The 23,087-nt window shown below is 25.6% G+C and overlaps 1 protein-coding gene across 1 annotated transcript in view; it reads left to right on the plus strand.

The window, feature by feature from the left end:
- The first annotated feature begins 740 nt into the window (after positions 1 to 740).
- The window catches only part of LOC107455310 (uncharacterized), a 142,023-nt gene continuing 119,676 nt past the window's right edge, over positions 741 to 23,087 (plus strand). The window contains exon 1 of the mRNA XM_016072820.4: positions 741 to 947. Coding sequence (XP_015928306.2) covers positions 857 to 947 — 91 coding nt within the window. The 5' untranslated portion in view covers positions 741 to 856. The remainder of the gene's footprint in view (positions 948 to 23,087) is intronic.

Genomic DNA, 23,087 nt, shown 5'->3' on the forward strand with positions numbered 1-23,087 from the left:
ATTCATCGAAAAATTAATGAAGAACTTTATTGCGCGGAATGGATGTTAGGAAAGAAAAAATTGAAAATCTTAGTGGTTCATTAACTATCTTTTAGAGTTCAAAGATACGATTCTGATGTTTTTGAAACAAGTCTACAACATTGAAGCACTTTTGGGTGGGGGGGGGGATNGGGGGGGGGGGGGATTAGGTGATGGCCTTCTTATATATTCACAGAAAAAAGTGAAAAATATATAATAAAATATAATAATTTCTAAAATAAATATACGTATAAAACAGTAATAAAAATAAAGCGTCAGAATACTTGGAAAAAAAAGCTCAGGTTAGATCTTGGCTACTGAACCACATCAAGACCTACAATTTAAAATGAAAAATAAGAGGCTTCAAAAATAAGATAATTCAAAAGCCGTTACGTTCATTTTACTCTTCTAGATCAAATAATACTGTAATTACGTCATAAAGAGGTGGAACAATTACTTTTTATGTTTTTCGTAAAACAACAGAGGCATAAAATGAACTACTATTTTTTTTATATTTTTTACCAAGCACTGATGCGAAGACTACTTTTGAGTTTTGGTTTCGGTGACGCACGTTTCTATTTGTACGGCTTTAGTTGAGTGATGCCACGAAATCTGTCTGACACACCCCTAGCTCCGCCTCTTAAACTGTTACTCCGCCTACAAAGATTTGAAGACAAACATGCTTGAAACGATCTATCTTCAAAATAATTTCTCCCCGCCAGAAGGAATAGGTAATGTCGAAACGATTCAGTGTGATTTTGGACTTGATGTGATTTTATATTCAGTGCACTAGCTGTGGTTTTTAAATACAATAATTGATATAACATCAGAATTGGTTATGGATGGCTTTTCTAATTTCATACCCTCAAAACAAGAGAACATCAAAACATCAGATACTCCAGAATATATGATAGATCGTAACATCATCGGTAAGTTCTTGCTTAAACCTTTTTTTTTGATTAGTATTGTTTAAAAAAAAACATAATGGAACAATATGCAAAAATGTTTTTAAAAAAACAACTCAATACTGGATTTTAATTGTTTACTAATATTTTTTGTATATTTATTTTTAACTAATATTTATGGCTTTAAACTGTTCATATCATTTAACTTGTTTATCGTGCATTTATTACTAAAATATATCTGAAAATTATTTGGATTATTATTAAGGAGTATTTGGATTACGGATGAAATATTACTGAAAATAGAAATTTTGTATTGAAAAAATAAAGTTTGCAAACTTGCTTTCATGCAAACCACACTCTTTTAAGCGACAATTCTGCAGAATAAATTTGGATTAGACGATTTTTTTCAATCGTATTTGTGACTAAGAAAATTTTATTTTGGGTGAAATTTTTTCCATTCTTTCTTTCTTTTTCTTTCTTTCTTTTCAATACTGGATTTTAATTATTTACTAATATTTTTTGTTGCTTTAAACTTATAATATCATTTAATTTGTTTATCGTGCATTTATTTCTAAAATATATCTGAAAATTATTTGGATTATTATTAAGGAATATTTGGATTACGGATGAAATATTACAGAAAATAGAAATTTTGTTAATAAAAAATAAAGCTTGCAAACTTGCTTTCTTCTAGCTAGCAAACCACACTCCTTTAAGCGAGTATTCTGCAGAATAAATTTGGATTAGACCATTTTTTTAATCGTATTAGTAACATATTATCATGTAACTAAGAAAAAAAAAATTTGGGCGAAATTTTTTCCATTCTTTTTTTTCTTTCCTTTATTAACGTAAACCAGATATAAGTTGTTCATCAGCAGAATGATTTTACACGTGTATGTTATTTATTTATTTTTTATGCGTCTTAAAAACTATGATATCTTAATTTATTCGTGTTCATTCGAGGCTGTATAATTTTGAATAAATATATAACTAGAAGTCGCTTCTGAGAATTATTTATGAAAACTAGTTTATTAATTCATGCATATTTAATAATTATGAAATCGTATAAAATTCAAAAAGAATTATTTGCTTAAACAATTAACGGATTTTTAAAAATGTAGTGAATGCAGCAATTTACTCTACAGTGTATCTGTAAAGTCAGTGCACTTTTCACCTGAGACCGGTCAAAAATGTATCATTACTTTACGCGCACATTGTATTTATTACACGATATTTTTCTTAATTCTATTTATTTATTTATTTTTTCTTCATAACGGATTTTAAATTTTCTGTGAAAATATTTTTGAATTATAATTTCTGTGGTTTGGTGTATTAAAAATTCATTTCAATACAAAAATGTCTCATATACTATTTTCTTATGAATTAATATTCTATGTATTTTATTTCCCTATAAAATAGACATTTAATTTTTGAATGATGTGAAAAGTTATAAATTTAATAGTATTGTTCTTTTAGTTTTGATCTTGCAATATTATCTTGCAGTAAATGTATTATCTTGCTACATTTACTACTAAGGTATTATCTAGCAGTAAATGTTCATATTTAATGGCAGTAGTATATTCTTTGAGCTCCATTATATACTAATCAATTACACTATAACTTCTAATGAATCACCTTTAAGTTTAAATTAAATAAACCTATGAAAATTATAGCCTGTTATTTGTTTTATAGATAATTAAGATAAAATTCGTTTGCCATTTTGGCCAAATAACTAATATTTGATAAAAATAAATTTTGGATTAACAATTTAGCAATTATAAAAATTTAATTACAAGAATGTGTGTGTGTAACTGCGAATCTAAAATTGTTAAAACAGTTTTCACATTAATTTTATATTAACGACCCAAAACTCAATATAATATGTGGATACTGAATAGTTGAGCAATAAGAAATTAAAATAAGGACTCTAGGGAAAATAAGTAAAAAGGAACTAAAATTAATTAATAATAGCGACACTCACACAGGGTTCATTGTGATATTCCTAAATTTATGATGTAAAATATTTTTTCTTTATTTGTCCTGAATTTGTGCTTTTTCGTCCTAAAATTTCAAATTTGTCTGTGTGTTTAGAACATTTTTTTTTCCACTAATGCGGTTTTTAAAATAATTGATTTGAAGAATTGAAAGATTTAGATTTTTGATTCATCTAATGTCTTTTTATTTTAACAACAACAAACAAAAACTTCATTGGGAACAAAAACAAACACATAAATACAAAGAATATATCTTCGTCGCCAAGAGGAAAATCCTGCCCAGGCGAGTAAGAAAGGTAACATAAGAAATTCATTTGGATTGGCAAAGACTGGTATAAAAAATCAAATGCTTCCTTTAAAGTGAAAAATAGAGATCTAAATCGTCAATGTTCATCACAAATTGAAATAAAGCGCGTTTAAAAGAAGAATATATTTGGATATTTTGAAACTGAAATGGTAATTTATAATATAATTTAGGTTATTAATATTGCTTGTAATTATCGCAAAATTCGATCGTCCAAACGTTGGGACCGACCACCAATTGGCTATGGTTCTAACACAGAGCATTTCGTTATCCATAGGATTCACTGATTCAAACATTTTGGGAATACCGTCATTTTATGAAAAGAAACACTCTTAACAATTATAACAGATAATGCAGTAATAAATAATGTAGTGTGAAGTTATGTAATTTCCCAATTATGTAATCATTTCTTTCATTTTTTTTTGTTGATAGATTCTAATCAATATTGCAGAATATCATTTGAAAGCCAAAACATATAATGCAATTACTCAAATATTCACTATTTCTCTTATGACAGCTGCTGGAATAGAAAGAATATTTTTTGATTTCTGATTAATTCAATGCTAACTGCAAAATCATTTCAAACTGAATAGTTTGCTAAGTTTATATATTTCAATAATAAGAAACACACTCCTGATAGGAGTAAGATAGACAGGGTGCGTAGCGTTTTTAAAAAGTGCTTAAAGGTGCTTATTTTCGATTTTCGTTTTTTAAAAGCCCTTAAAGGTGCTTTTTTCATTGGGTGTTTTTAAAAAGTGCTTAATTTTCCCTTTTTCAAAATGAGATTTTTCCTTTACTATGTTGATTTTCGCTTCGAATTATGCAAAAAGACAACAGTTCGCATTGTTCTTTCTGCTCAACGTTTTCATAATTAATTCAACCCCAATCTATTTCGGCTTTATAGCCAGTCCGTAGCGTATGAAAACGCTATTCGTTTTAAATAATTCAAAATTTCATGATTTTTGACAATTGACAAAAACAATGCCAAATTTTTTTTTTGTTGATATGACTTAGTTAAAACAAGATAAAACCGTCGATTGTCAAAATCTTTCCAACCCTGCCTAATTTTGATATTTTTTTGAAGTGCTTAAAAATATTTTTTGAGTGCCTGAAAAGTGCTTTAAATGTGCTTATTTTTTGTTGAATTATTTGGCTACTCACCCTGATAGACTTCTGATCTTTTAAATTTTTAGCTTCATGAAATTACATGGCTCTTATCAGGTTAAATTAAAATTTTACATTTCAATGAGTACAGAAAATGTATTTTATTTAATATTTATAAATCTTAGTTTTGTTTGCTAATATTTTATTTGATAATTTTTTTTTAATTAAATAAGAAAGATTGAATTATGTAGTAACCATATTTATTTATGAAATGTGAATGCATTTTGCATGCATTGGTTGTTATTGATGTGTTTATTTATTCCTACTTAATTATCAATTAAATTTAATGAGCATTTCTGAGTTTTCATTAAAATCTTAAACTATATAACTTATATTTTGTAAAAAACAAATGTTTAAATTTTTTAAGATCTTTTTTTATTTCATTCATTTCAAAAGCAAAGTGTATAATAAAGATAAAAGTTGACAATTATTTGTACATAGTAAAGCATTAAGAATTCATACATTGAAAAATGAAAATGAGCATATCTGCAGCGAACAGATGAGTGCATTTCATTTCATGAATGATTGATTACAATGCTTCTAGAAATTTCACCCATTAACTTTTTAAAGCAAATTGTGCGCTTATTTATAATTTTAAACTGATCACATAACTTATTAGCTTTACATTTTACCAAGAATCATTTCAGTTACTTCTTTATTATGTAATTTATTTTACAATAAAAAAAAGACTGAAATAGTTATTCTCATAATCATTTCTTTTATTAATCTCTTTGACAATAATCAAACAATACTTTTTCATTGTGTAATATATCTTATATTTATATTTATTATATATAAGTATGCATGTAGAGTATACTTCAGACGAAATTGAGTCTTTTCATGAAAAAAACCCTCTTATCTTCGAGCTAAATTGAATTTTTTCTCGAAAAACCCACGTGGGTAGAGTTTTTTTCTTTTCTTTTTTTTAAATTCCGAATTTTGCAAACCATGATTCGTTATGGGATTTCCCTTTTTATTCATTTAATTTTTTTGCCACTGCAAAGCAACTATCACTTCCTTTATAGAACATTTTTTTAATGTTCCATTTTCTTTCCTGATATTCGAAATCAGCATTATATGGTGAGGGTTCTACCCTGTTTTACCCCTAGAAGAGAGGTTACAATACTTAATGTACAGATCTTGGGCTTCATAAGTCATCCATATATATTTGTAATCAGTTTTCTGCGTGAACAAACGAATATTTTTATTTTTTATCAAGCACTAAATTACGAAAATACAATTTGCAGAATTGCATTTCAAGTGAAGTTCTAAGTTAAAACTAATCATAAAAACAATGTCAATTTGCGATTAATGGAATAAATATATAATATATTTAATTTCCTAATAACTTACACATAGTTTCCTATGGGATTATTGCAACAAAAATGATGAATATTAATATCACGTTTTCTGTAAGTATTGTTTACAATTTGATATTAGATAATTTTTAAGGAGAACGAAAATTTAAAATTTTTTATGGATGTTTTTAAAAGTTTTAAAGACTTTATTAAAAGTTATATAATCTAATGAATTTTATTTGGTTATAAGACACCGATGCTAACTTTTCTAAAATAATAATAAGAAAAAAATATTTATTGAACCAAAACACACGCATCAAAGTTGCTTGTTCTACATAATATTCTGCTCTTCCAGTTTTGCAATCTATAAGCTAAAATTAATAATAAAGATAATGTTATTGTATATTAAACTAAAATTTACTTTTAGATTGAAACAGTTAGAACAGACCCCCTTCTAGCAATTGATATCAATTTTTTTTTAAATTATCCACATCTTTTATTTTTAGGCATGCCACAAGTCAAAATAACATTAAAATTCTGTTCAATCTATATGAACTAACATAATTTTGGCATAATTAAATTTTTTTTAAAAATCTTCTCTGCTAAGTAAAATTCAGTTAAATAGTTTTATAAATTCATATTCAGATAATGAAAATAGACTGAAAAAAAAAACTTTTAGATAATGATATTTTTTAGCTAATGATGCGGCTTTTAAAATGAATTCCATTTTAAAAGCCTTTCATTAATTTACTTTCTGAAATGAAGTTTTTCTTCTATGTAGTAAGAGTTTTGTGCATTTAACGCTTAACAATTTTTTTCTTTTAGTTTTGACTTTTGTGTCTAGAGTGCTAAACATTTTTAACGAAAGAAATGCGAAGACTAACTTTTACAATGCTTCTAAAAAAACTTGGAAGTCTTGGAACAAGGTTTTAAGACAATAATATGACATTATACATTCTAAAATTACATTAGTATATGACATAGAACTTATAACGCGTAACCAAATAATTATGCGGCTAAGCAATGTAACATACAATATTTAAATACTGTTATTACATACTGTTATTAAATACAATAATTAAACAGTTTTAGAAGTCAGCAAGGCTCAAGATTAGGCAAAGATATCGAAACTTATCTTATGAGATAATAAATATATTTATTTTCCCATTCAAAATTTATAAATTATTTATTTAATGCGGAAGTGGAACAGCGTGTTATTAACTCTCCGTTAGCTTAAGTTGTAAATTAGTTTGTTTTACAGAGTCGGAGTTTGTTTATTGAGTTGTAATAAATTTTTTTACTATCATTTTTGAATCAGGATAATTATCTGCATGTTACATTATTGTGGAAAGTGGTTTTTCTACCTTTTCTGCATTTTAAGATGGAGCGCATTTAAATATTTTGTTAAATTTTAATTGATATTTAAGATTGAAACTATTGTTAGATTCGTTTTAATATCATTAAAAAACAAATTACTAAAAATGAATTAGCTTCATATTAATTCCCAAATAAATATATTGAAAATAAAATTATTATTAACATCTATCAAGCAAAGCTTACAAACTTTTAATTAATCTTTTTTATTTTAAATAAAAAACGAGCAACATAACATTATCAAACATTAGTTTTCTTTACATTCCTTATTGTTAGTTTTATACTTAAGAATTCCCTACATTTTTTTCAGGTTCAAACATGAAGTCATTCTTAAAACTCACTATAATCATAAATAAATAATCATTTCCTTCAGATTTCTTACTGCTAATAATTACCTTAAAAATGATTCCCCAATATCTTTAGATTATTTGCGTTAAATTATTAAATTGTCTAGTAAGAAATTGTTCAGTTGATAGTAAGTGAAATATTAGCAGTTGATGTTTTATAATTTGAATTGTTCATGCAACTAAAATTGAATTGTTCAGCAATATAAATACGTGTTTTTCATTTCCTATTTAGTTTTTTCCTGAAAACAAATTCGCCCCTTGTTTGTTGCTTGATCTAAGAATTTCTATATCAGTTGTGGGTTCAAAAATTTTTTTTCGGTTCAACATGTTTAGTAGGATAACATTTCTCAATGAGTATCGAAGAGCTTAAGAGACTGTACTAAGGTAGATCCCACTACACATAAGTTGCATTTATAGCTATCAGATGATTAAAAACTAAACCCTGATAGTTAAACTTTTTTTCATTTATTATACTGTCATTTTGTTAAAATATTTTTAAAATATCCCTCATTTAAAAGAAACTGCACTCTAAAAAACGCTATTAAAAATTTTATTAATTATTAAGTCCAATAAATAGTTAATATTAACACAGGTTAATAGTGGACTTAATAACTTATAGCGAAGTTTTATGTTATTCATTCAAAAAGTCAAGCCAAATTTCTTTTTATAAACTGTTTTAAATATTATATTAAAAAAATAATAATTAGTAAAAAATACAATTTTATTTAATAGAATCCAAAAATAAAAACATATGTTTTTATTAGTATAGAAATTTTTTTCCCTAAGTCATACCTTGTAAAATATTTGTTAAACAAAGAATTATACGATTTTTGTATTTTTTTTGCAAAACTTTTCTACCAGGCCAGGTACCCGAAACTACTAAAAATTTTAGGACCATCATCCCTGAATTAATGATTGAGTGTTATTTCACAATCTTTGTCAGTAAGGAAATGTAGCTAATATAGACATGAATTATTATTCGTTATATGATTGTTATTTTTATAAGGGTATTATCACTTTGTAATAATAAATTTTAGAAAAAAAAAACAAACAAAAAGGAACAGAAGATTATTGGTACAATTGCTAGGTAATGTTCAAATCACCTAAAATGTTCTCAATTCTGTTTAAGACTTTTTCTCTACAGTTTCATTGAGTGGTTTAATTTAACAAATTTCTTTGATGAATTCCAGAAATGCATAATATACACGACTGTGTGAACACCGTTTTTAGAAAATTTGTCACTAGTGCGGAAAATTTTATTTTATTACTTATCATTAAAATAGAAAAACCGTCCGTGACTTAGGTTTTAAGACGGTTAAGATATGGAAAGAAAGCGAAGTATTAAGTAAAGCATATAAGACAATAACTAGTTTTATATCTTCTGAAAACTATTAAATTTAAAGAAATATATGCTTGTATGTATAATAATCAATAAAAAGTTTTATAAAAATTAAATTTTTTTTAAAAATCAGAGATTTTCGAACTAATTTTGTCAAAATTAGGTGGTGACAAAAGGGTAGAAACTAATTACAAGAGTCAATAAATTGCTTACAGAAAGTTTTTTTTTCTTTTTTAACTTATTTTGTATACATAGAAGCTAACTAACAAACTGTATGTTCTATGAATTTCGTTTATTTTCTCTAAATTTCGTTTTCTGTTATTAATTTTTACTTATTTATAACTTAGTCACACTATTTTACATGAAAAAGTATTTACTCTATTTCCATGATAATTTCCAGCCTAAAATAATACTGTTGATTTAATATTTTTACTTATATGTTTTAAACCAATATTAATATTTAAATTGAACCAATTTAAATATTAAACCAAAATTTATATTAAACGTTATTAGACTGTTTGACGTGCATAAAATGTATCTTATGATACTTTTCATGATACATTATACATTTAATCTTATGATATATTTCATGATACATTTCATTTTATTATACATTATCATTCATTATGTACATACGTTTTAATTTCTTTCAAATGCATTAACAGTTTAACTGATGTTAATGTATTTTAAAGAAATGTATTTTTAATGCATAGTTTCGCATTCATTTTTAAAAAGGAGAAAACTATATATTTAATATTAAATCTCAGTGATAGAGATTGTTGCTAATATTTCAGGTCTTTAAAAATACAATGAAAATGTTCGGTAAAAATATGAAAATTATTTTAACATTTTCTTTACTCCATTCAAGACTTTTTTCAGACAATTTCATATAATTGTTATTTTTGATAATTTTTTTGATATTTTTTTTCTTCTTAAAACCAAGTTAAGATGTTTTGTATCCTCTGTTATCAGAAAAGTTAAGCCTTCATTTTAATGAAGTACATTTTCTGTATAAGTATTTATTTAGCAATTTAATCAACAATGTTTTGGATTACAAGTATTTTTTTAGTTATCAATATTTTCTATGCTAAAACAATACTACTTCATTAATATTTTTTACTTTATTTTATATGCTTTGACTAATATCAATATTTATACTCATTTTAATGGGCTGTTTTGAGGTAAATGACATATAGTGTAGCATAACAATCGCTTTTGTTTTTTAATAAAGAAATATATAATACATAATTTTGAAATTTTTAAAAGGCAGAAAAACGTAATTATAATAATAAAAAAAATACTACTGCAGATTGTTTATATTTTGCCTTTGTAATATTCGAGTCTTTAAAAGTGTGGGGGAGAAAATTTCTTTTCTTATGTGTATTTTCTTTTGTTCATAAAACGTTAAATAAGTTAAACATCAAATGTTCATAAAACATAAAAGCAGTAAAAATGTCAGATTAAATCTAAAAATTAAAACGTATTAAAAAATTTAGTTCAAGATCCGAGTATAATCCGAAATACCATTTCTTTTTTCATGCAGAAATTACTAGGAATTGAATCATCCTTTAGGAGCCTAGAGTTTTCTGACCCTAATTTTTGTTTTACTGTAATTTTTAAGAGTAGATTAATTTTAAAAAAAAGAAAACACCATAATCTTTAAAGGTTGAAGATATTGTTTAATTTTGTAAAATCAAAAACTTAAATTCAAGTGTACATTTTATTTGACTCTTCAACTATATCTGAAATTTATGAAAATGATCATTGAAAATTGGTAGCTTGCAAAAAATTTATCAACAATTTGAAATTTCTTTGTGAAGCATAATACGTTTTTATATGCAATTTCTACTATTTTATAAAATAAAAAAAATTTCATTTCAATGTAAAATTTTACAAAATGTTCTATTTATGGTCCAAACAATTTCTATTATTAAATAGAATATGTTGAAATTTTTTATATAGAAATGAAAATTTTGCGTAAATTACGTTTAAACATATACTGTACATGTACATCTGTAGAAACATTCATACATAGATACGTAAAATATTAATGCATACAATTTGTATGCATACATGCATATATGTTCCTACAAGAAAAAGTAAGTACATAGTATATACATACGTATATGTAATTATGTATGTAACTAAAATGTATAAGCATACGTATTTATCTAAAACATGCGTACTTAAAAATTGTACTAACTATGTAATAGTACAAAAGATTTCTATTAAAAATTAATCTCTAATAAATATGCAATAGAATAGTTCATTTATTTGCATACTTTTTCTCTCTGTACTTAATAACATATATAGTTACATATACTATTTTATAATATGCTACTTAATAGATACATATTACTAAATTTACTACTTTGTTTCAAATTAAAATGTTTCTTTGAATATTTAAAATTAACTTCAATGTTAAGTCACGTCAGTTAACATGATACGATCACAGAAAAAAAAATATTTTAATTTAATTTTCTAGAAATTCCACAAATAAGAAATTCATTTAAAAGTAAATATTTAGAGTTTTTATAATGAAAAGTTGTTAAGTAAAGTGTGAGAAGCTGCATGTTTGATGTACTTAATGAGCAAAAATAAGTAAAGGATGTTTTGAAAATTTATTTAAATTACTTATCAAATATGACAGGAGAAAAACTCTGGAAGATCAACAGACACGTGCAGATATTAATAACATATCTTGTTTTTCTGCTTCTTAACTTGAAAGTTAATAAGTTATAATTGAACAGGGTGCGTAGCATTTTCATAAAGTGCTTAAAGGGGGCTTGTTTTCGTTTTTTAAAAGCCCTTAAAGGTGCTTTTTTCATTGGGTGTTTTTAAAAAGTGCTTAATTTACCCTTTTCTAAAATGAGATTTTTTCTTTACCATGTTGATTTTTGCTACGAATTATGCAGAAAGACACTGTTCACATTGCTCAATTCAACGTTTTCGCAATTAATTCAACCCCAATCTATTTCGGCGCGTCGTCAGTCCGTAGCATATGAAAACGCCATTCGATTTACATAATTCAAAAATTTTGACAGTTATAAAAAACAATGCCAAAAGTTTTTTTTTTTTTGACATGACGATTTAAACCAGATAAAACAGTCAATTGTCAAAAATTTTCCAACCCTACCTAATTATGATATTTTTTTAAAGTTCTTACAAATATTATTTGAGTTCTTGAAAAGTGCTTAAAAAGTGCTTATTTTTTGTTGAATAATTTTGTTGAATTATTTTTTGTTGAATAATTTTGTTGAGTTATTTTTTGTTGAATAATTTTGTTGAATAATTGTTGAAAACACTTTTTCAGTGAGAACGCCATATATTTTCATATATCCTACATCACTCAACTGTTTATTTTCGACACACTAAAAATATAAATGAATTTTTTTTTGCTGTAGATATTAGAGAAGAATTCAGTCTTGTTTTTGTATCCACAGGATTACACAGGTTAGATACACATAATTACTTAAAATCGGAGTCCGTCCGTCGGCCAAATTTGCGGTCTCGCAACTCGAAAAACATAACTTGAAAAGAGAAAGAAAACAAAAGCTAAAATTAACTTCACTTCATGATATTATTCATAAATTTGCTATATACTTTTTCAATGTTTCTTTTGTGGATTGGCATTAATTCAGAGAGAAAATAATCAATTACGAAATAACAGGAAAAAGATTTAAATAAATACCCCTTTTTTTAAATTTTAGTATGCATTTTATTAAATTTATATGAATACTATTTTCCCCCTAACATAGTCTTATTTCAGACAGCTTGACATTTCCTAACTTCCAGAAAATTTTGAATTTAAAGATAAACTATTAAGTTTAATTTTTAATTCAGTTATATCCATCTCTTAGATCGCTTAAAAATTTAAAATAACTATCGAATGTGAATTAAATTAATTCTAATTTAAAAATACTAACGGACATGCTTATATAAATATTAACCAACTTGTCCCAAGCTACGTGTCTAAAACTGTTAATATCTCGGAAAGTATTGTTTTTAGAGGAGTAGTGTCTGTTCATGATTGGCTGTGATGGGCAGGTAAACTGATCGCAGCCATGTTATTGCCAATAGCCAACACTTTGGCTTCCAACTAGGAATTTCACATTATAACTGGTTAAATTGTGAAAAAACTTATAGATTTATGAAAATAGAGTCCCCTTTTTTTGTGAATTTGAAATAAATTTAGTGTATTTTTTTCATCATATAAAAATTGTGAGTCTTGGTTTAAAAAAATATTGTATTAGTCTTAAACTGAAATTCTTTTAAAAGAATTTTCTAATAACTCAGCAATATCTATTTTACTCAAGACTACTCTGTTCATCTTAATTTGAGATTTAAAGTAACAATTTTAGAATTATTAATCTTACTTTTGCTCCAACTAATTATTGAAAATTTCTTTTATTATTAACCATAATTCCCTTATTCAAAAAATAAATANATGATTATATAAATATTAACCGACTTGTCCCACGTGTCTAAAACTGTTAATATCTCGGAAAGTATTGTTTTTAGAGGAGTAGTGTCTGTTCATGATTGGCTGTGATGGGCAGGTAAACTGATCGCAGCCATGTTATTGCCAATAGCCAACACTTTGGCCTCCAACTAGGAATTTCACATTATAACTGGTTAAATTGTGAATGTAGTCTTATGAAAATAGAATTTATGAAAATTATTATGAATGTAGAATTTATGAAAATAGAGTCCCCTTTTTTTGTGAATTTGAAATAAATTTTGTGTATATTTTTCATCATATAAAAATTGTGAGTTTCGGTTTAAAAAAATATTGTATTAGTCTTAAACTGAAATTCTTTTAAAAGAATTTTCTAATAACTCAGCAATATCTATTTTACTCAAGTCCACTCTGTTCATCTTAATTTGAGATTTAAAGTAACAATTTTAGAATTATTAATCTTACTTTTGCTCCAACTAATTATTGAAAATTTCTTTTATTATTAACCATAATTCCCTTATTCAAAAAATAAATAAATTCACTGTATAGTTTTGGATGCACTTGTTATTTTAAATGTTGTAGTGAGATTTAAAAAGTTATGCTTTAACAAGAAATTTCAGTATTTTTAATAATTATTTAAACTTAAATTGCTCAAAATGGAGAAATTTCTAATAGTGAATGACTTATTATTTTTTTTAAAAAGAAAACGAAAACAACTATAAATTCTGAATACATAATTGTGCTTTTTATAAATTGAGAAAATTTATTGAAACTAATAATTTATTATTACTATTGAGCTGAAGCCGCCACCGTGGAACGAACCTTTTCTATAATAGCTCAGTGCCTTTATTGCAGTTTCAACTTCTAATAAGTTATTAAAAATCTTCGATTTTTAAAATTTCCCATTTTTTTTCTTTCCTCTTTAAAAATGATGTTAATGAGAATGTAATAATTTAAATAATATTATTTTACATTTTGTTTATGAGACAGTGCAGAAATGTAAATGATAGTTGCTGCTAAAAGGCGAACTTATTTATATTTTAGGGAGTAAAAAGAAGTCGTGGCATTTTGAAATGTTTAAAACGTTTTCGAATATTCTTGATATTTTTTTAAAGTAATTTATGGGCGACTTTTCTATGTTTAGTTGTAATGAGTGACTTGTTATTATCACGGAAGATTACGATTATATACATCACGAATACTTTACAATTCAAACTTTTTCGACTGTTGTTTAATAAAATAATAATAAAACTATAAATATTAACTAAAACTCATTTTTTGCTTGAAATTATTTTTGCAGAAATGAATTTTACAAATGTATGCAAAATTGTTTCAATTCGTTTAACATGTTCTCCAATTATGGCGAAAAACACAAAAAGTAAAATTAACATACCGAGACAGCTCGCCTGTCCAAACTATGAGGACCATATTACCCAGATTGCGGCTACCCCCTATATTTTATTTAATATTATATATTATAAATCTGAATCCATTGAAAAAAAAATTTATGTTTATTCAGAGAAAGTACGTTTTTGTGTCTGATTTCCTTAACTTAAAATATCGTTTGCACTAATTAATTAGCCTATTTGATGTCACCCCTTCGAACCATTAAGATTGAGTCCTAGAACCTGGAGATCCGATCAATTAGATCAAAAGTTATATTCAGGGTGGTCCGGTTTTCTTTGGCACACTGTACATTAGAAGTATTAATGCTAAAAGTTGATCTGGAACTATGAATGATAGTTAGATTAACTATATCTGTGACATGTAAATATTATGTCCCTGGTAAATAAATAAATCCCTACTTATCTCCAGGCATCATAAATCAGCCCGCTTTCTTATTAGGATTAGTTTAATCCTATTGAAATCCGTTGCTATGGATATTTTTATAAAAACATTTAGGATGTAAAAATTGAAATCATGCTTAAGAAAATTTATAATTTTTAAAATTAGGTATTTCATATTTCGGCAATTTGTGCGTGCAACAAATATCCAAAGTGTTTCCTTTCTCAATGTGACATAAATAAAATGATCTAAAATTTTTTTTCTATGGCACATTCATATTGGCCAGAAAAATATTTCCTTAATTAACAAGTATCTAGATTTTGTCAATTGTCATTTACATAAAATTAATTAACTAAAAATATGTAGGTACTTTATATCAATAAATTATTCTTTATTTAAAGGTGTATATTTGTAATATTTATTTAGCACGCTTTCGTAATTTATTATTCTTTACTATTGTTATGATTTGATTTGATTATTATTCCAAATTAATAGCTTTAAAATTAAAAGTGATATTCTTTCGTTATAAAGCAATCCTGTAATATTGCCGAATTATGTAACATTTTATGAAAAATATATTCAAAATGGTATTCAACTTAACCGATTTTGCGAATTTTAAACAATGTATAAGCTTTAAGTTTAATTGTTTCCAATCGGAACATGCAATTAAAATAGGAAATACAAATTGTTATTAAAAATGAACTTTGCACAATATTAAAACTTGGCTCATTTAACTAACTTCAAATAATCTAAAATTGAATAGGAATTTAAAAAAACAAAATAGTATATTTAGTTGCAACGGTAACCGGACAAAATGATTAAGTTTAAATTTTATTTCAATAAACTAGTCTTTCATTAAAGTTTCAGAAATAAATATCTTAAACATTTCTAAAAAAAAACGGCTAAGTTTTTTCTTTTTTAAAAAGGGTTCTTTCCAGGGTTGGCAGGTTTTTGACATGTGACAGTTTTTGACAGTTTAAACCATGGTTTAAACCGTCACGTCAAAAACCTCACTGTCAAAAATGTCGAAAATGTCAAAAACCTATANTGCAATGACATGATTTCTTAGAATTTTGCGACTTTTTGAACAACATAAAAAAAATTTTATTGTTAATATTTACTAATAACTTGTTATATAACTGTAAATAATATAAAACATTTTAAAAATTAATTTTAAGCAAATTTATTGACGCATTCACAATCTAGTCATTTTGACTGCTTTTCGGCAATGTAGGTATATACTAATTTTCCGTCTTTCTAGTGTTAAAGTCTCAGAAATAAATATCTTAAACATTTCTATAAAAAAATGGCTAAGTTTTTTCTTTTTTAGGGTTCTTTCAAACTCTGGGGTAGCGCAATCTAGAAAATATGGTCTTTAATACTTCAATCAAGAAAGTAATCAAAACTTTGGACCCCTTAATGTTAATTGAATCCCTAAATATATACTATTCAATTTTTCGAGAACTTTTTAAGCGACTCAAAAAATTATTGCATACAATTATAAAATTCGTTTATGCAAATATAATTATCTAAAGAAATAATTTTTTTAATAGTTAATTTTCTTAATAGTTAATTTATTTAAAATTTGTATATAACAGCAGTTAAAAAAATCATAAATTTTAAGGTATATAAATTTTAATATGATTTTGAAGAATGCAATTTAAATGGCAAAATACAAAACAGTGCAATCGGTTGAACTGTTGCTAAGTTTTTTTAGTATCTACAAAAAGCTAAATATTTCAAATTCGATTTTTCGAAAACTATTCGACTGATTTCTCTCATCTTTTCTATTTTGTCAGAGGGTGTGTCATATTTGTTTTTGTGTGTTTAAAATGATATAAGAAATTGTATAGCTTACAATTCTGATTTTTTTCAACCATTAATAAATAAAATATGAAAAAATAATAAATTATTAAATATTATTTTTGCTTAGAATTAAATTTTGTAGCTGTGTGTACACGCAAAATGGTTTTGATTGGCTTAAAAAAATCTCGAGATATGGCGAAATACGCAAATAATAAAATTAATATTAAGGGATCCGAACACCGCTCTCCTGACCAGTAAAAAAAAAAGGTCCATATTTTCCAGATAGCGGCTATCCACAACAGCAATATGATCAAGAAACTGAATCCATCGAAAAAAGAGTCTTTGTACTATAAAATAAAGTTTTACATTTCACTTTTAGTAAACCTATAATTTATTAGCTTGCAGTACGATCAACAGTTCTTAATTTAATCCTCTTATTGAATCCCATTTGTTAAAACCGCAAAGAAAAAAACCTTAAAAATATCGCTAATGATATGATTCAGCAATGTTTTCAAAAACGAACAAAGGTTTGCTTCAGTGCCACGTGAGTTTTGTTTAATTTATCTACATCTGCCTCAATTAATTACCATTAAACTGATAAATACGGCATTAGCAGCAATTTAACTGATTAATGACTGAACACTATTACAGATTAATGGATTGAATTTGAGAAAAAACACAACTGAAAACTTATGGTTCCTATAAGGGATCTTATATAAAATTCGTTCGGTTAGAAAGACATACTAGCGCGATACATAAGTACACCAAAAACAAGGTGCGACAATAAATTTTTAATAACTACAGCAGATTTTGTAGTTGTCCTGATATTCCTGATAAAAATCTTTTCATTATTTATTTTTAAAATCTATTTTTTTCAACGTCTTATTATTTAAATTATAGTTGAACGAAATTCGAGTGTTGCTGTCTGCTAATTACATTCAAACAAATGACCTTACACCCTGGAATTATTGCTTAAACCATTTTGAGAATTCAGTCATTTGATATGATAAAGAAACTTTATTAACAATTTTAAATCAACATTATTATGGTAATGAATTCAGGGGTCATACGCCTATTTAATATTTTAAACCAGCTCAGTAACAAATCCTGAAGGTGGATTTAATATTTTAGTTTTACAATTATTGATTCGTCTCTTTTATGTGATTTTAAAATTATCGGTTCCAATCAGTAATACAGTAGTCATATAATAGAATTTTAAAATGAAAACTTGAGGGATCATCCACTAAAACGTACATTATTAAAAGTAGCATGTTTACCGTGTTTTCATTTCAAGGATATTGAAGGTAGGAATATTGAGGATAAGGAAATCTTGAATTTAAGTTAAAATTTTAATTACATATTTGTATATAGGAATATTAACTAATTGATACTGATTAATGTAAGAGTTCTATGAAAATTTTGTTCGCTGATTTTTCTTTGACCCACTATGAAGCATGTCTTTAGGAAATATAGATACCTGAAGAAAGTTTTACAGCATACTTATTTAACTTAGTTTTTACACTGATGTAATGTACTTTGTGAAGGGAAGTGTTTTTATAAATAGGATGTTAAAGATAAGTTCAAACTGCTTGTTTTTATTGTGTACGATTGTTATGCTTACTTTAGTGACATTGACCTTTGTCGTCGCCGATAAGAACTGTGCTATTGTTGCTGTATATAATTATCGTATGTTCGATATTTAGCCAGAGAGATGGTTTTCACGATATATCGCCGGAGTACTATTTAAAATATCCGTATTAGGATGAAAAAAATATGTACATTTTACGATACAGCGATTTATATTAAAGCTATAGTAGAGAGAAGAACATTTTAGAGTTTTCATTAATGTTGTTATAGATCGTTACTCTATGGAACTTGAGGAGATCAGTTCCATCCTTATATGTTCTTTGGATCAGGGCCGTCCTATAAATTCATGTTCTACACTTAACGCTAAACAGTCAAACAAATCAAAATCAGGCTTAGATTCATTTTCTGCCTCGTTTTTAATATTATTATTATTCAGCTCTGAGTAATATAAATATTTTTAGTTCAAATATTTCATCTAAATACAGGGTATTTCGTAAAGACCACCCTTAATATGTATATTTAGATTCCTCATTAAAAAATATAAAGAGTATGCACTGAGGGGCGCAAATAAGTATGGTAGCAAAACGAGAGTAGTGAACAGCATGACAGGCGTGATCTAGTTCTGGGTATCGGATATTTTATCGTCATATTTTCAATGTAACTAATTTACATATTTTTTTTTTACTTTGGACTATGTTTTTTCAATTACCCACAAGTGAATTTTTTTTCTAAAATACTTTTAATAATCATAATTTTAAAAATGATTGAGTAATTATGAAATTTAACCATATATAAATTGAGAGATAGTAAAAACATCGCTTTTCTGTTCATTTTAAATAAAATATCAGATTTTTATGAATTAAATTTCTTTTAAATAACCTCCATTGCTGATTTATATCCAGAAACACAGTGAAAAAAATGTAATTTTATGTAATAATAATAAATATTGATATTTTAAAAACGCGTGACTTGAAATTCATTCAAATAAACTTGCTTTTTTCCCGTTTTTGCTAAAAGTTCAAAATTATAAATGTTTTGTTTCAAAAGCAAAACTGTAAATATGGTAACATGTTAAAAAATTTTAAAATGCTACAATTATTACTACTAAAATGTTTATTTACTATATTAAAAAAATGAAAATACGACATGTGAGAATGCATTTTTAATTTAAAAAAAAAATTCTATTGCGAAATAAAAGAAAATAAATTATTCTGCCTTAATGAAACTTATGAATGAAATTTTTTTTATAGTTATATTATAAATTATGAGCTGGCAAATAGCTTGTAACTTAATTTTCTTGCTTTTTGATTGTTATTTAATTTATAAAATATCTATTGTCATATCTTCGAAAGCTGGAATCATATTTTATAGTAAATATTAGTTTTTATTATACCCAATTACACTGAACTAAAATAAATATTTAAATTTTTTTTACCTAATTTGTACCTAGTAATCGATTACACTGTTTTGAGGTAGAACGGAGTCATTAGAGGCTCACCAACTTATATAATGAACATCAGTATGGGTAAGTTCTCTTCATGCCAATTAGTTTGTTATTAATCAAAGTATTTTAAATTAATTTAATTTGTTACTGACTAAAGTATTATTAATTTGAGTATTTTAAATGGTTAAAGTATGTAAATTAATTCGACAATATATGCATAAAATAAACGATCACTGGTTAAAATGATAAGTAGTAGTTTGTGTCTCTAAACCACCGTAACATTAACTAATAAATAGTACTTTCTAAAAATTTCGGAATAATTCTAACGAATCTCTTAATTAATCCTTTTTTGCAATACAAATAAAATGGCTATATTTCCTCATTCAATGAGAAATCTTTAATTGTGACTCCCAAATATTGAACATTATCTGAAATAAATATTCAAGGAACGTTTATTCATTATTGATTTATATGCATTACTGATTTAATGTTACTTTCCTACAAATGTTCCTTTTAATTAGTTTTTTAGATTAAGAGTAGAATTTATTAACTAAACGAACTAATTTCCATGTTTTGGTCTAAATATTTTGGAAACAAATCCGCCAATACATATATTATGTCGTCACTTCCAACAATTATAGAAAATCATATTTCCAAATAGATGGTTTAGTGATATTGGTTCGTTAACTTTTTTATTATGGCTGGTATTACAACATGTGGAGCACATGTAATGGTATAAACATAAATGGATAAAACTAACCTTACTCACGAAATGCTTTACAATTGCAAATTAATCAGCGCGAAATCATTCTCTGTATTTTAAGTTCCTGAATAAAAAGTGTAAGATTTTCATTTATTTTGTGTATTTGCTTATTAGATATGTTCGAATATTCCATATACAATTTTTATTCTTTATTTTGCCCCGATAATACGAATTATCCCCGATTTAGTGAATAATATTAGCGGTTTCAATGAATTCGTTAAATCGGGGTTCGATTGTTTCTTTAGGAACAAAAGAAAGCATAACTAATGCTTTCAGAAAATACAGAAACATTTGAGTTTTTGAAGTTAATCATTACTTTCTGCAGTGATTTTTAATTTTGCAGTTTTCGATCGCCTTGAAAAGTACGCATGTGTGTCATTGCCTTTTACTTCGGTTACATGTCTAAAATGCTTAATTATCTAAAAAAGGTTTGAAAGAGTATCAAAGCAAAAGCAGAAACTCTACCTTTTATTTATATTTTAAAAAATTCTTTCTCAACATGGGTGACTGAACGTACTTTAGTCACAGTTTTGAGGGGAAAAAACAATAGAAATTAAAATAAAAACATCTAGAAACTAAAACAAATGCAAGAAGTAATAAAATAAAAAAAAAGTTTGAACTGATTTTTCCGAATGAATTGGACTTGTGCAGATTTTGCTTCATTCCTATTTACTCGCAAGAATAAATTTTCTCTTCTAGAAATTTATAATTAATTAGAATATTTCAATAACCTGTACATTCTTTATTCTTTTTACCACTATTTATTTAAATAATAAAAATTAATAAGCAATTTTAAAAGATAAAAAATATTTTTGCTTAGAATTGTCTTTAGATAAACAAATTTATAACTGTTATCCAAAAATTTTCAATTTGCTTAAAAAAATATCGAAACATAATGAAATACGCAAAAAGAGAAACTAACATCAAGACGTCATAACTTAGCTCTCCTTTCTTAATTATTGGGAACCTATTATCAAGATTCCTATAATGTGACTATAATTTCTACCTTCTATAATTTGAGAGTCAAAACTCCAAATCTGTTAAAAATAATTTATTTTTATTTAAAGAAGGTATCTGTTTTTATGTCTGATTTCCTTACTTAAATAATAGTTTACACAAAATAATTTTTATATTAAAATTAAGATTAAAAAAAATAATAAATATTTCTTCAAAATTCTGAACATGACTTTTTGATATAAACAAAGATTGTGTATAAAAAAGGAATTATAAATGTATATTAAATTAGATGCAAATTTAAATAACTTAATATGTAAAGAAAATTTTAAATATCGTCTTCATAAAATTTTGATGCTGAAAATTTCAGAAAGTGAAAAATTAAAATCAAAAACTTTAGTCTGAAATTAATTTTTATTTTAGATTTTTAGGTTTAGTTTTTACGTTAAAATTAAAAACTTAAGAGAAATTTTTAGATTTTTCAAGAAAAAAAAATTATATGCCCGTAAGTTCCATACACCGCATTTCCTGTATCTTACTTCTGTTTGAGATAAAACTTTAAGATATACTCATTTAAAGAAGAAATAAATATCTATAACAAAATATTTAAAAAACATATTTAAGTATTTTCCTAACCCCTCTCTAATCATTGAAAAATAAATTTCGACAATGAAGACTAACTGATAATTCTAAAATTATTTAACTGATGCACTGAAATCAGTTAAATCATGGCGTTTAGTTAGCTAAACACTGTAAAACTATTTTGGTTCAAATTACGATTAAAAAAAATACTGCTACATTGAGAGCAGCATCCGTTAAATCCATTTTTACTGTAACACTCAATACCGTTTAAGACTTTGTGGTCCGTAAAATTTTACTTTAAAAATATATTTTACCGTAAAAATACTGACACTCTGAATGTCGATATTTTTTACTGTAATTTGACCCGGAATTTTTACAGCTCAATGACTGTAATGAAACTGTAATAACTGTTCATAATCGTGGCACCGTTCTACTTAAATTCATATTATCTATGGCTTAGTCTTTTTTCTAAAGGAATTAAGCTGATTTTTTTTTCATTACAAATAAGTTAGTGTAAACACAGTAAATTGAGAAAAAAATATTTATACCACACAATACTTTTTCTTGTCAATAAGTAAATATATAATATCGTTTATTTTACCCATGTATTGTAACTTACAAATAAATACTTTCTATACATCGTTAAACTTAACAGTAATATACTAAGCAATGATCAATATCCGGTTGTTACATTCTTTCAATAAACATAAACAAAAGCATCTTCTGCAATTTGAATGTGGAATGTTATTTCATTGGAAGTCCCTTTTTTTTCTCATATCCTGTCCGAAGCGATAGAATAGAATGTTTCCCCCCTCGATTTTTAACTGTAGAAGTGTGCTAAGAACAAACATTCATGGTAACATTACCTTTTATATTTTATTTTTATTGAGATATGAATATTTTTATTAAGATCATAACTTTAAAGATACATTTAATTATTGAAAGTTGATTGCTTAAAGCAGCA

Source organism: Parasteatoda tepidariorum, chromosome X1 (assembly GCF_043381705.1).
Source record: "Parasteatoda tepidariorum isolate YZ-2023 chromosome X1, CAS_Ptep_4.0, whole genome shotgun sequence".
Lineage (NCBI taxonomy): Eukaryota > Metazoa > Arthropoda > Arachnida > Araneae > Theridiidae > Parasteatoda > Parasteatoda tepidariorum.